Source organism: Oncorhynchus nerka, unplaced genomic scaffold (genome assembly GCF_034236695.1).
Source record: "Oncorhynchus nerka isolate Pitt River unplaced genomic scaffold, Oner_Uvic_2.0 unplaced_scaffold_1563, whole genome shotgun sequence".
In the NCBI taxonomy this organism is placed as follows: domain Eukaryota; kingdom Metazoa; phylum Chordata; class Actinopteri; order Salmoniformes; family Salmonidae; genus Oncorhynchus; species Oncorhynchus nerka.
This window is the reverse complement of record NW_027039754.1, coordinates 31,110-45,000: the sequence shown is the minus strand read 5'-3', so window position 1 is coordinate 45,000 and position 13,891 is coordinate 31,110. Positions and strand designations below refer to the sequence as shown.

The 13,891-nt window shown below is 45.9% G+C and overlaps 1 protein-coding gene across 1 annotated transcript; it reads left to right on the top strand.

Annotated features, from left to right (window-relative positions):
- Positions 1-4,408: 4,408 nt before the first annotated feature.
- On the top strand, positions 4,409-13,607 carry LOC135568470 (extracellular sulfatase Sulf-1-like). Its single transcript, XM_065015257.1, has 4 exons — positions 4,409-4,662; positions 8,574-8,813; positions 10,184-10,335; positions 13,434-13,607. Exons 1-4 carry the CDS (start codon positions 4,485-4,487, stop codon positions 13,605-13,607), a joined length of 744 nt encoding a protein of 247 aa, XP_064871329.1. The 5' UTR covers positions 4,409-4,484.
- Positions 13,608-13,891: the final 284 nt, after the last annotated feature.

The following is a 13,891-nucleotide window of genomic DNA, read 5'->3' as shown; positions in this document are numbered from 1 at the left end:
AGGTTTGTATAGTGTTTTGTGTGCTGTAGGGCAACGGTGTCTAGATGGAATTTGTATTTGTGGTCCTGGTGACTGGACCTTTTTTGGAACACCATTATTTTGGTCTTACTGAGATTTACTGTCAGGGCCCGGGTCTGACGGAATCTGTGCAGAAGAGCTAGGTGTTGCTGTAGGCCCTCCTTGGTTGGTGACAGAAGCACCGGATCATCAATAGAGATTTGACTTCAGATTCTAGTAGGGTGAGGCCAGGTGCTACGGACTGTTCTAGTGCCCGTGCCAATTCGTTGATATACAGTATATCACAAAAGTGAGTACACCCCTCACATTTTTGTAAATATTTTAGTATAAAAAAAATAACTCAACACACAGCCATTAATGTCTAAACTGCTGGCAACAAAAAGTGAGTACACGTCTAAGTGAAAATGGCTAATTGGGCGCAACACTTAGGAGTGTACTCACTTTTGTTGCCAGCAGTTTAGACATGAATGGCTGTGTGTTGAGTTATTTTGAGGGGACAGCTAAATTACACTGTTATACAAGCTGTACACACACTACTTTACATTGTAGCAAAGTGTAATTTCTTCAGTGTTGTCACATGAAAAGGAATACTCAAATATTTACAAAAATGTGAGGGGTGTACTCACTTTTGTGATATACTGTATATGTTGAAGAGGGTGGGGCTTAAGCTGCATCCCTGTCTCACCCACAGCCCCATTGAAAGGAATGTGTGTGTTTTCTGCCAATTTTAACCGCACACTTGTTGTTTGTATACATTGATTTTATAATGTTTTCCCCCCAACACTCTCCATCAATTTGTATAGCAGACCCTCATGCCAAATTGAGTTGAAAGCTTTTTTTAATAAAAAAAACATGAGAAGATTTTGCCTTTGTTTTGGTTTGTTTGTTTGTCAATTAGGTTGGGTGAATATGGGTGAATATGTGGTCTGTCGTACGGTGATTTGATAAAAAGCCAATTTGACATTTGCTCAGTACATTGTTTCGCTGTGGAAATGTACAAGTATGCTGTTAATGATAATGCAGAGGATTTTCCCAAGATTGCTGTTGATGCATATTCCACGGTAGTTAATGGGGTAAAATCTGTCTCCACTTTTGTGGATTGTGGTGATCAGTCCTACGTATGTTCCAAATATTGAGGATGGTGTTAAAGAGTTTAAGGTCTGTATATTTTATCATTTCATTTAGGATACCATCAATCCCAGTTGGAGGGTTTGTATTTTAGTTTATTTTAGTTTGTTATTCATATAAGGTAATTGGAGAATCCAGTGTGTCTTTAATAGTTGATTCTAAGATTTCTGACATGTAATCCTAGTAAAAAATCCCTGTCTTAGGTCAGTTAGGATCACCACTTCATTTTTAAAATGTGAAATGTCAGAATAATAGCAGAGAGAATTATTTGGGTCAGAAGTTTACATATACTCAATTAGTATTTGGTAGCATTGCCTTTAAATTGTTTAACTTGGGTCAAACGTTTTGGGTTGCCTTCCACAAGCTTCCCACAATAAGTTGGGTGAATTTTGACCCATTTCTCTTGACAGAGCTGGTGTAACTGAGTCAGGTTAGTAGGCCTCCTTGCTGTGCTGTGTGTTAGCTGGGCTGTGTGGGCCCCTGTTAGCTGTGCTGTGTGGGCCTCTGTTAGCTGGGCTGTGTGTTCCCCTACAAGACCATGGTGCTTGCCTACGGAGCTGTGAGGGGAACGGCACCTCAGTACCTCCAGGCTCTGATCAGGCCCTACACCCAAACAAGGGCACTGCGTTCATCCACCTCTGGCCTGCTCGCCTCCCTACCACTGAGGAAGTACAGTTCCCGCTCAGCCCAGTCAAAACTGTTCGCTGCTCTGGCCCCCCAATGGTGGAACAAACTCCCTCACGACGCCAGGACAGCGGAGTCAATCACCACCTTCCGGAGACACCTGAAACCCCACCTCTTTAAGGAATACCTAGGATAGGATAAAGTAATCCCTCTCACCCCCCTTAAAAGATTTAGATGCACTACTGTTCCACTGGATGTCATAAGGTGAATGCACCAATTTGTAAGTCTGCTAAATGACTTAAATGTAAATGTAAATGTTAGCTGTGCTGTGTGTTCCTCTGTTAGCTGTGCTGTGTGGGCCCCTGTTAGCTGTGCTGTGTGTTCCCCTGTTAGCTGTGCTGTGTGGGCCCCTGTTAGCTGTGCTGTGTGGGCCCCTGTTAGCTGTGCTGTGTGTTCCCCTGTTAGCTGTGCTGTGTGTTCCCCTGTTAGCTGTGCTGTGTGGGCCCCTGTTAGCTGTGCTGTGTGTTCCCCTGTTAGCTGTGCTGTGTGGGCCCCTGTTAGCTGTGCTGTGTGTTCCCCTGTTAGCTGGGCTGTGTGTTCCCCTGTTAGCTGGGCTGTGTGTTCCCGTGTTAGCTGGGCTGTGTGTTCCCCTGTTAGCTGTGTGTTCCCCTGTTAGCTGTGTGTTCCCCTGTTAGCTGGGCTGTGTGTTCCCCTGTTAGCTGGGCTGTGTGTTCCCCTGTTAGCTGGGCTGTTTGTTCCCCTGTTAGCTGTGCTGTGTCATCCCCACATCTGGGCTGTGTGTTCCAAGAGTTAGCTGGGCTGTGGCCCCCTGTTAGCTGGGCTGTGTTCCTATGTTGTGCACTACTCAGGACCTGTTAGCTGGGTTGTGTTCCCCTGTTAGCTGGGCTGTGTGTTCCCCTGTTAGCTGGGCTGTGTGTTCCCCTGTTAGCTGGGCTGTGTGTTCCCCTGTTAGCTGGGCTGTGTGTTCCCCTGTTAGCTGGGCTGTGTGTTCCCCTGTTAGCTGGGCTGTGTGTTCCCCTGTTAGCTGGGCTGTGTGTTCCCCTGTTAGCTGGGCTGTGTGCTCCCCTGTTAGCTGGGTTGTGTGTTCCTCTGTTAGCTGGGCTGTGTGTTCTGTTAGCTGTGCTGTGTGTCCCCTGTTAGCTGTGTGTTCCCCTGTTCTGTGGCCCCTGATTCTGTGAGAGCTGCTCATCATCACCACACATCTCTATGGGGGAAACAAGAGGATAGAAAGCCAAAGGCCAACACAGCTGTGCAGATATTCTGTGTCCCAATTGGCACCCTATTCGCTATGTTGTGCACTACTCTTGATCAGGACCCTGTAGGTCAGATGCTGTAGGCCGGATTCTGTAGGTCAGATTCTGTAGGTCAGATTCTGTAGTCCGGATTCTGTAGGTCGGATTCTGTAGGTCAGATTCTGTAGTCCGGATTCTGTAGGTCGGATTCTGTAGGCCGGATTCTGTAGGCCTGATTCTGTAGGTCGGATTCTGTAGGCCGGATTCTGTAGGTCGGATTCTGTAGGCCTGATTCTGTAGGTCGGATTCTGTAGGCCGGATTCTGTAGGTCGGATTCTGTAGGCCGGATTCTGTAGGCCTGATTCTGTAGGCCGGATTCTGTAGGCCTGATTCTGTAGGCCGGATTCTGTAGACCTGATTCTGTAGGCCTGATTCTGTAGGCCGGATTCTGTAGGCTGGATTCTATAGGCCGGATTCTGTTGTGTGGTTCTGTGATTCTGTGTTTGTTTTTCTCTGTGTGTTCAGGTCAGGGTGAGGTAGGATGAGATTTTGGGGTGCTAACTCAACACACAATGCATGCTGGGACTGTTAGCATGTGGCCCAAATGGCCTTTTATAGTGCAATACCATTGACAAGGACCCATCATTTTTCTCCGGATTGGGCAGGGTTTATCTGGTCTGCTTATTGCCCCACCCACCCCGACCAGTGAAAAGTTTCAGTCATGGGCACCCCCTGCGCGTGGTGGGGCAGCATGGTGGTGGTGGGTGGGGGGGGCAATAAGCAGATCATGGTTGCTTTCCCCTGCTCAGGTGTTCCATTCATCAACCAATGGTTGCTTTCCCCTGCTCAGACGTTGCATTCATCAACCAATGGTTGCGTGACACGACTGTGTCATTGACTGACAGACTGCTATAACATATGTTGTGGTTGGCTGATACTTAAAATACCAACCCAGGAGTTGTAAGATCTGTCTGACGCCAGCGACGTCTAAGCAGAGGAAGGTTGATTTATTATTTAAACTTATGACCAAACCTATGACCATCACCTTAGTACTGCCTCCCAGTGGCAGGAAGTGACATCACCAAAAACACAAACTATAGGCCCACAACACTTAGGTCTCCTAGTCTCCCATACACAGGCCATAACTAAAACCGACTCGACTCTGCTTCTGGTTTGACTCTGCTTCTGGTTTGACTCTGCTTCTGGTTTGACTCTGCTTCTAGTTTGACTCTGCATCTGGTTTGACTCTGCTTCTGGTTTGCTTGCTCTTAGGGGGAAAGGCCAGGTAAAAAAAAAAGTTAAACTGCTGATGAAAAAAGGGCTTTATAAAAGAATTATGATTGATTGATTCATGACAAGTCCTCTTCTATCTTTCTCCTCAGACTTCTCCTCGGCTGTGAGAGCTCCAGTGGGTGCCTGTGAGTGAGTGACACCCTCCATCGATCCCTCCATCCCTCCGCAATGCTGCTGTTGTGTGTGACCTGGCTTGGCCTCCTGTCCCTGGGTTGGGACCAGGGCTGTTCAGCCGTCAGCACTACCAGAGCCCAGGGAAGCCTCAGGGGACACATGCAGAGGGACCGCAGGAACATCAGACCCAACATCATCCTCATCATGACCGACGATCAGGACACAGAGCTGGGTAAGAATAATGGACGGACCCCCCTGGAGCTCTGGAGTTGGTCCAGCAGCTATGTGTTGTCAGAGCTTCCTCTGTTTGATTCAGATTTACCCCTTCTCTTTCTACATTTTCTCTCTCTCTTTTGCTTTTGTTCCTATTTTCTCTCTCTCTCGCCCCCCTCTCTCTCTCTCTCTCTCTCTCTCCTCCTTCCTTCTCTCACGCCCTCCCCTCTATCTTTCTCTCCTCTCTCTCTCTCTCTCGCCCCCCCTCTCTCTCTCTCTCTCTCGCTCTCTCTCTCTTTCTCTCTCACCCCCCCTCTTTCTCTCTCTCTCTCTCGCTCTCTCTCTCTTTCTCTCTCGCCCCCTCTCTCTCTCTCTCGCCCCCTCTCTCTCTCTCTCTCTCCCCTCTCTCTCTCCCACCTTCATTCTCTCACGCCCTCCCCTCTATCTTTCTCTCTCCCCCTCTCTCTCTCTCTCTCCCCCCTCTCTCTCTCTCTCTCGCCCCCTCTCTCTCGCTCTCTCTCTCTTTCTACCTCTCTCTCTTTCTGAGAAAAGCTCCAATTATAGTCTGACTGCTGTGTTTACCCACAGGGAAATGTAATGTTGCAATCCTCTTCTCTGACAGAAATGATCCCTCACACTGTCTCTCACTACCGAGCAGTAGTTTGAAAACACTGTGAAGGAAAATATACAAACAGAACTGTCTAAAGTCAGGGAGGCCATTTTTAAAACTGAGTCAATAAGTTTCCATCCAATTGGCAATAGATTTTCATGCTAATGTTCTAGAATCCACATAAATGAAATGATGCGCATTTCCCCACCACTGATGCATTCCTACCAAACTGACTTGCTGGGGATAAAAAACCAGTGAGTGATGAAATAGCGCACACAAAATGTACTTTTTCACTTAAATTTTCGCGCACCGAATAAAACTCTAAAGTTCAATGGGTTTCCAATGTATTTTCAACTCTACTTGTAGTTTTGTAGCCAAAACTGTTGCATTGAATAGCAAATGTGCTTACTCTGGTCTTGGCACAGTGAGCTTTAGCCAACAGCTCACAGATTCACTCATTCTAGTCTAAATTATTTTTTTGAATATATTTTGGTTAACAGTCATATACAATACAACAAAAAAATACAATGTGGACCCAGAGGATATCACTTGACCATATGAATTAAAACGCTCCTCGATGGTAAACACAATAACACATACAATGATTAAAAGGCAAGACAAAATTACAAAACAACCATAAATAAATACATGAATTTAAATTGATAAAATTCTTTAATTTATATTGATAAAATACATTGATTTATATTGATAAAATACATGAATTTAAATTGATAAAATACATTAATTTAAATTGATAAAATACATTGATTTATGTTGATAACATTTATTAATTTATTTCCTAATAACGGTCACTATTCACTGCACTTCTCCCTAACCTTAAAAATCAACCATATTCATTTCACATGAAAACAATCTATTAATTGCACATCATACCGATCCTTCAAATCAATACACCTGACCAGCAGGATAAATCAATACACCTGACCAGCAGGATAAATCAATACACCTTAACAGCAGTATAAATCAATACACCTGACCAGCAGGATAAATCAATACACCTGACCAGCAGGATAAATCAATACACCTGACCGGCAGGCAGTCGAGCATCAATCATCATGTCACCAGAATGATACCCTTGTGTTTGTAACAGGCAGTCGAGCATCAATCATCACGTCACCAGAATGATACCCTTGTGTTTGAAACAGGCAGTCGAGCATCAATCATCACGTCACCAGAATGATACCCTTGTGTTTGTAACAGGCAGTCGAGCATCAATCATCACGTCACCAGAATGATACCCTTGTGTTTGTAACAGGCAGTCGAGCATCAATCATCACGTCACCAGAATGATACCCTTGTGTTTGAAACAGGCAGTCGAGCATCAATCATCACGTCACCAGAATGATACCCTTGTGTTTGAAACAGGCAGTCGAGCATCAATCATCACGTCACCAGAATGATACCCTTGTGTTTGAAACAGGCAGTCGAGCATCAATCATCACGTCACCAGAATGATACCCTTGTGTTTGTAACAGGCAGTCGAGCATCAATCATCACGTCACCAGAATGATACCCTTGTGTTTGTAACAGGCAGTCGAGCATCAATCATCACGTCACCAGAATGATACCCTTGTGTTTGAAACAGGCAGTCGAGCATCAATCATCACGTCACCAGAATGATACCCTTGTGTTTGTAACAGGCAGTCGAGCATCAATCATCACGCTCACCAGAATGATACCCTTGTGTTTGTAACAGGCAGTCGAGCATCAATCATCACGTCACCAGAATGATACCCTTGTGTTTGAAACAGGCAGTCGAGCATCAATCATCACGTCACCAGAATGATACCCTTGTGTTTGTAACAGGCAGTCGAGCATCAATCATCACGTCACCAGAATGATACCCTTGTGTTTGTAACAGGCAGTCGAGCATCAATCATCACGTCACCAGAATGATACCCTTGTGTTTGAAACAGGCAGTCGAGCATCAATCATCACGTCACCAGAATGATACCCTTGTGTTTGTAACAGGCAGTCGAGCATCAATCATCACGTCACCAGAATGATACCCTTGTGTTTGAAACAGGCAGTCGAGCATCAATCATCACGTCACCAGAATGATACCCTTGTGTTTGAAACAGGCAGTCGAGCATCAATCATCACGTCACCAGAATGATACCCTTGTGTTTGAAACAGGCAGTCGAGCATCAATCATCACGTCACCAGAATGATACCCTTGTGTTTGAAACAGGCAGTCGAGCATCAATCATCACGTCACCAGAATGATACCCTTGTGTTTGTAACAGGCAGTCGAGCATCAATCATCATGTCACCAGCTCATCACCGTGCTCTTTCACCAGCCTGTAAAGTTCATCATCATGTATTTAATCTGTAGCCTCATAAACTGCATGGTTTCCCCCATCTTTAGTGGGAGGACCACACATCACTTAACTCCAAGTTCACTTCCATGTGATGGTTATGATCTCAATATTTGCGCCTAAAGACATTTAAGCCGTCATTTCTCCCATAATTAATTTTACACAAAAATATCCCTCGTGGAACGAACAAATTATCCTTCTGCATTTTATTTTTAAATACCGAAACTTCCTGTTTCCATCACAGATGTCAAAAAAATATATATATAATACGGTTTGACTGGATTGAACTGTGGAAGGAAACTAATTATCACCGCCAGGAGAGAGCAACAGGGCATTGAAGATAATAATTGTTATTTTATTTCACATCCTCCTCTCCATCCTCCTCTTCCTCTCCATCCTCCTTCTACTCCTTTCCATCCTCCTTCCTCCCTCTCCCGCCTCCTCTCCATCCATCTTCCTCCTCTCCATCCATCCTCCTCCTCTCCATCCTCCTCTTCCTCTCCATCCTCCTTCTACTCCTTTCCATCCTCCTCCCTCTCCCTCCTCCTCCTCCTCTCCATCCATCTTCCTCCTATCAATCATCCTCCTCCTCCTCTTTATCCTCCTCCTCCTCTCCATCCTTCTTCTATCCATCCTCCTCTTCATCCTCCTTCTTCTTCATCCTCTTCATCCGCTCGATCCTCTTCCTCTTCTCCATCCTATTCCTCCTCTCCATCATCCTCCTCCTCTTCATCATCTTCCTCCTCTCATCATCCTCCTCCTCTTCATCATCTTCCTCCTCTCCATCCTCCTCATCATCATCATCCTCTTCCTCCTCTCTATCATCCTCCACCTCTTCCTCCTCTTCCTCCTCTTCCTCCTCTTCATCCTCTTCCTTCTCTCCATCCTCCTCCTCTTCTCCATCCTCCTCTCCATCCTCTTCCTCCTCTCCACCCTCCTCTCCATCCTCTTCCTCCTCTCCACCCTCCTCCTCCTCTCCAGGTTCTCTCCAGGTGATGAATAAGACTCGTAAGATAATGGAGAATGGAGGCACCTCATTCATCAACGCCTTTGTGACCACGCCCATGTGCTGTCCGTCTCGCTCGTCCATGCTGACAGGGAAGTATGTTCACAATCACAACACGTACACCAACAACGAGAACTGTTCTTCGCCGTCCTGGCAGGCCCAGCATGAACCACGCTCCTTCGCTGTCTACCTCAACAACACGGGATACAGGACAGGTGAGAGCATTATGGAACTTTTATAGCGTCTATTGTTATAATACGGAACATGTAGTGTCCTCTCCGCTGTGTCCCCATGTCAAACTGTGTCCCCAGTGTCCCCATGTCAAACTGTGTCCCCTGTGGTAAAGGTTTCCCCATTCAGACGTAACAGAGAAAAATGAGCTCCACCTTTACACCACCTACCTCCTAGGAACCAGGAACTGTCTGTTGACTTTAGTACCAGGAACTGAAAAGTCAACAGACAGTTCCTGGTACTAGAGTCAACAGACAGTTCCTGGTACTAAAGTCAACAGACAGTTCCTGGTACTAGAGTCAACAGACAGTTCCTGGTACTAGAGTCAACAGACAGTTCCTGGTACTAGAGTCAACAGACAGTTCCTGGTACTAGAGTCAACAGACAGTTCCTGGTACTAGAGTCAACAGACAGTTCCTGGTACTAGAGTCAACAGACAGTTCCTGGTACTAAAGTCAACAGACAGTTCCTGGTACTAAAGTCAACAGACAGTTCCTGGTACTAGAGTCAACAGACAGTTCCTGGTACTAAAGTCAACAGACAGTTCCTGGTACTAGAGTCAACAGACAGTTCCTGGTACTAAAGTCAACAGACAGTTCCTGGTACTAGAGTCAACAGACAGTTCCTGGTACTAAAGTCAACAGACAGTTCCTGGTACTAGAGTCAACAGACAGTTCCTGGTACTAAAGTCAACAGACAGTTCCTGGTACTAGAGTCAACAGACAGTTCCTGGTACTAAAGCCAACAGACAGTTCCTGGTACTAGAGTCAACAGACAGTTCCTGGTACTAAAGTCAACAGACAGTTCCTGGTACTAGAGTCAACAGACAGTTCCTGGTACTAAAGCCAACAGACAGTTCCTGGTACTAGAGTCAATAGACAGTTCCTGGTACTAAAGTCAACAGACAGTTCCTGGTACTAGAGTCAACAGACAGTTCCTGGTACTAAAGTCAACAGACAGTTCCTGGTACTAGAGTCAACAGACAGTTCCTGGTACTAAAGCCAACAGACAGTTCCTGGTACTAAAGTCAGCAGAAAGTTCCTGGTACCTGGCTCCTAAGGAAGAGGTTTAATTACAGTGTCAGGATCAGAGAAAGATAAAGGCCCATTTACCAAGCCAAATCACTTTCATGACCCTAGTCTATGGTAATGAGAAACATTGCTATTATTTTTTTTTGCATCATCAGCTTTGGAGAAAATACCATGTTTTTAAAGACAAGACATTTTCCTGACATGATCCTCCTGCCATTCCGTACTTTTAACAGTTTGTGTGAAAAGCCAAAGGAAAATTTGCACATTAATGTTTTTTCTAGCTCTTAATTCTCTCTCTCTGTCTCCTCTCGTCCTCTCCGCAGCGTTCTTTGGGAAGTATCTGAACGAGTACAACGGTAGCTACGTCCCTCCCGGGTGGCGTGAATGGGTGGGGCTCATCAAAAACTCTCGCTTTTATAATTACACCGTCTGTCGGAACGGTTACAAGGAGAAACACGGCGTGGAGTACTCCAAGGTACGTCTGGTCTATACCCGCAGGGAGTGTGTGTGTCTGGTCTATACCCGCAGGGAGTGTGTGTCTGGTCTATACCCGCAGGGAGTACTCCAAGGTACGTCTGGTCTATACCCGCAGGGAGTGTGTGTCTGGTCTATACCCGCAGGGAGTACTCCAAGGTACGTCTGGTCTATACCCGCAGGGAGTACTCCAAGGTACGTCTGGTCTATACCCACCCGGGTGTGTGTGTGTCTGGTCTATACCCACGGGGAGTGTGTGTGTCTGGTCTATACCCGCAGGGAGTGTGTGTCTGGTCTATACCCGCAGGGAGTACTCCAAGGTACGTCTGGTCTATACCCGCAGGGAGTGTGTGTGTCTGGTCTATACCCGCAGGGAGTGTGTGTCTGGTCTATACCCGCCGGGTGTGTGTGTCTGTGTGTGTGTGTGTGTGTGTGTGTGTCTGTGTGAGTGTGTGTGTGTGTGTGTGTGTGTGTGTGTGTGTGTGTGTGTGTGTGTGTGTGTGTGTGTGTGTGTGTGAGTGTGTGTGTATGTCTGTGTGTGTGTGTGTGTGTGTGTGTGTGTGTGTGTGTGTGTGTGTGTGTGTGTGTGTGTGTGTGTGTGTGTGTGTGTGTGTGTGTGTGTGTGTGTGTGTGTGTGTGTGCGTGTGTGTGTTTCCAATCCCTGTCTGCATAACTGCTCCATTAAATCCCCATTACCTATTTGTTTTTCCTTTACGACTGAATGTAATTTAAGGTAACGTCTCCTCCCGGCTAATTGCAGAGGTTCCTATTGATTTATGTCCCTGGCGTGTACTAGACAGGCTAGACATTCTGGGTAAATGAATGGTAGAGCGTTGATTTGATGATTTGAAGTGACGTCTCCTTTGCAGAATGTTCTGTGAGACCTGAGGGTTTTATTTAATTGTCATGACAACGTTTAGACATCAAAAAACAGCCTCCAATAGAGGAGAAGTGATCTTTAGGAATTACCACCCTGCGTCTCTCTATATTTATATCTCTTTCTATATATATATATATATCTATCTATATATATATATATATCTATAGATAGGCATATATATATATGTCACTCTCATACTCTCACATATGCCTTATATAGTGCACTGCTTAATGACCAGGGCCTGTAGGATAGTGCACTATGTAGGGAATAGGGTGCCATTTGGGATGTATCTCAGGCTAAAGTAGTGCACTACGTTGGGAATAGGGTGCCATTTGGGATGTATCTCAGGCTAAAGTAGTGCACTACGTAGGGAATAGTGTGCCATTTGGGATGTATCTCAGGCTAAAGTAGTGCACTACGTAGGGAATAGGGTGCCATTTGGGATGTATCTCAGGCTAAAGTTGTGCACTACGTAGGGAATAGGGTGCCATTTGGGATGTATCTCAGGCTAAAGTAGTGCACTACATAGGGAATAGGGTGCCATTTGGGATGTATCTCAGGCTAAAGTAGTGCACTACGTAGGGAATAGGGTGCCATTTGGGATGTAATCCTGTTTTAGTGAAATGCTTGGTAGTCAGACGATAAATGACTTGTCTTGTTGACTTAGACGGAGGAGGGAAATGTTCCTACGTGTTGAGGTTGAGGTGTGTAAGAGACTGGGTGATGGATGGACGGTTGGACGAGCACATTGTGGTTTCTGAACCAAGTGGACCTTATTCATTAAAATCACTGAGGTGGGCAGTGGACACACACACACACACACACTCACACACACACACACACACACACACACACACACACACACACACACACACACACACACACACACACACACACACACACACACACACTCACACACCCAGACTCACACACTCACACACCCAGACTCACACACTCACACACACACACACACACACCCAGACTCACACACTCACACACACACACACACACACACACTCACACACCCAGACTCACACACTCACACACACACACACACACACTCACACACCCAGACTCACACACTCACACACATCACTCTCACCTCCCTCTGCACCCTGTGCCACGAACGGCACCCCTATTCCTATCTAGTGCACTACTTTTAATCAGGCTTCATAGGGCTCTGGTCAAAAGTAGTGCACTATTTAGGGAATATGGTACCATTTGAGACACATGCTCTGGCTCATTCCTATTGGAGGGTATTCAAGGTAAGAGTCAAGGTGGTTTGGAGGACAGCAGGACAGTAATACCATGCTAATGCCATGTGCCTCTCTCAGCTCTCTCTTCTCTCTCTCAGCTCTCTCTTCTCTCTCTCTCTCTCTCTCTCAGCTCTCTCTCTCTCTCTCTCTCTCTCTCTCTCTCTCTCTCTCTCTCTCTCTGTCTCTCTGTCTCTCTCTCTCTCTCAGCTCGCTATCTCTCTAAGCTCGCTCTCACTCGCTCGCTCACTCTCTCAGCTCGCTATCTCTCTCAGCTCTCACTTGCTCGCTCACTCTCTCAGCTCTCACTCTCACTCTCGCTCTCTACCAGTCTTCCTCCTCAGATCCAGTAGGTCATTAAAGTCAGCTATAAAACCATTTTAATAGCAAAATTAGAAATTGTGTTTCTTACATTGGATAAGAGTAGAGACTGAGAGCTAGAAAATGGTATATCAGATACTACAGTTGAGGAACAATGGGAAAGTAATTCTGCTTTGTATGTTGATAAACTTGTAACCTCACTTTTGAGAAAATGGCCTTTGAATGTTTTGGCACCTACTGGAGAGCTCTTCTTTGTCTACACCCATAACATTGGCTAGCTTGCCAGCTACTTTCATACACAAATGAGAGAATAACTCACTCTGACCGTTTTACTCGGAGGAGGAGATACCAGGAGCGAATTTACCAGTTACGTCTATCAACAGTTGTCGCATTGACATCATGAACATTCTATATATTTTAAAGACATTTTTAACCTTTATTTAACTAAGCTAGTCAGTTAAAGAACAAATTCTTATTTACAATGATGAAAAAGGCAAAAGGCCTCCTGCAGGGACGGGGACGGGGATGGGATTAAAAATAAAGGACAAAACACAAGAGAGACAACATAACATAAAGACATAAGACGACAATGACCTGCTTCCAGATGGAAAGCTACTTAACTTCCTGTTGTTCTCGCCGTTGCAGGACTATTTCACGGACCTGATCACCAATGACAGTATCAACTTCTTCCGTATGTCCAAGAAGGTGTACCCTCACCGGCCAGTGATGATGGTCCTCACCCACGCTGCCCCCCACGGGCCGGAGGACTCAGCCCCACAATACGCAGAGATGTTCCCTAATGCCTCCCAACACATGTGAGTTGCACACACGCACGCACGCTCACACACACACACGCACGCACGCTCACACACGCACGCTCACACACACACTCAAGGTACTACATACTGTATTTGTTTCAGCGAGGAGAGGAGAGGAGAGGAAAGGAGAGGAGAGGAGAGGAGAGGAGAGGAGAGGAGAGGAGAGGAGAGGAGAGGAGAGGGCTGATTTCCAGGCGTTACTGCTAATCTACAAAGCATTACATGGACTTGCTCCTACCTCTCCCTCCGATTTGGTCCTTGTCCCTAGAATTTCTAAGCAATCAG

Bases quoted from the DNA above. Each gene is read 5' to 3' on its own strand.
- LOC135568470 (XM_065015257.1), top strand. From the start codon at position 4,485: ATGCTGCTGTTGTGTGTGACCTGGCTTGGCCTCCTGTCCCTGGGTTGG. The intron at 8,814-10,183 runs GTGAGAGCATTA...TCCTCTCCGCAG, and splicing joins CAACACGGGATACAGGACAG to CGTTCTTTGGGAAGTATCTG. The intron at 10,336-13,433 runs GTACGTCTGGTC...TCGCCGTTGCAG, and splicing joins ACGGCGTGGAGTACTCCAAG to GACTATTTCACGGACCTGAT.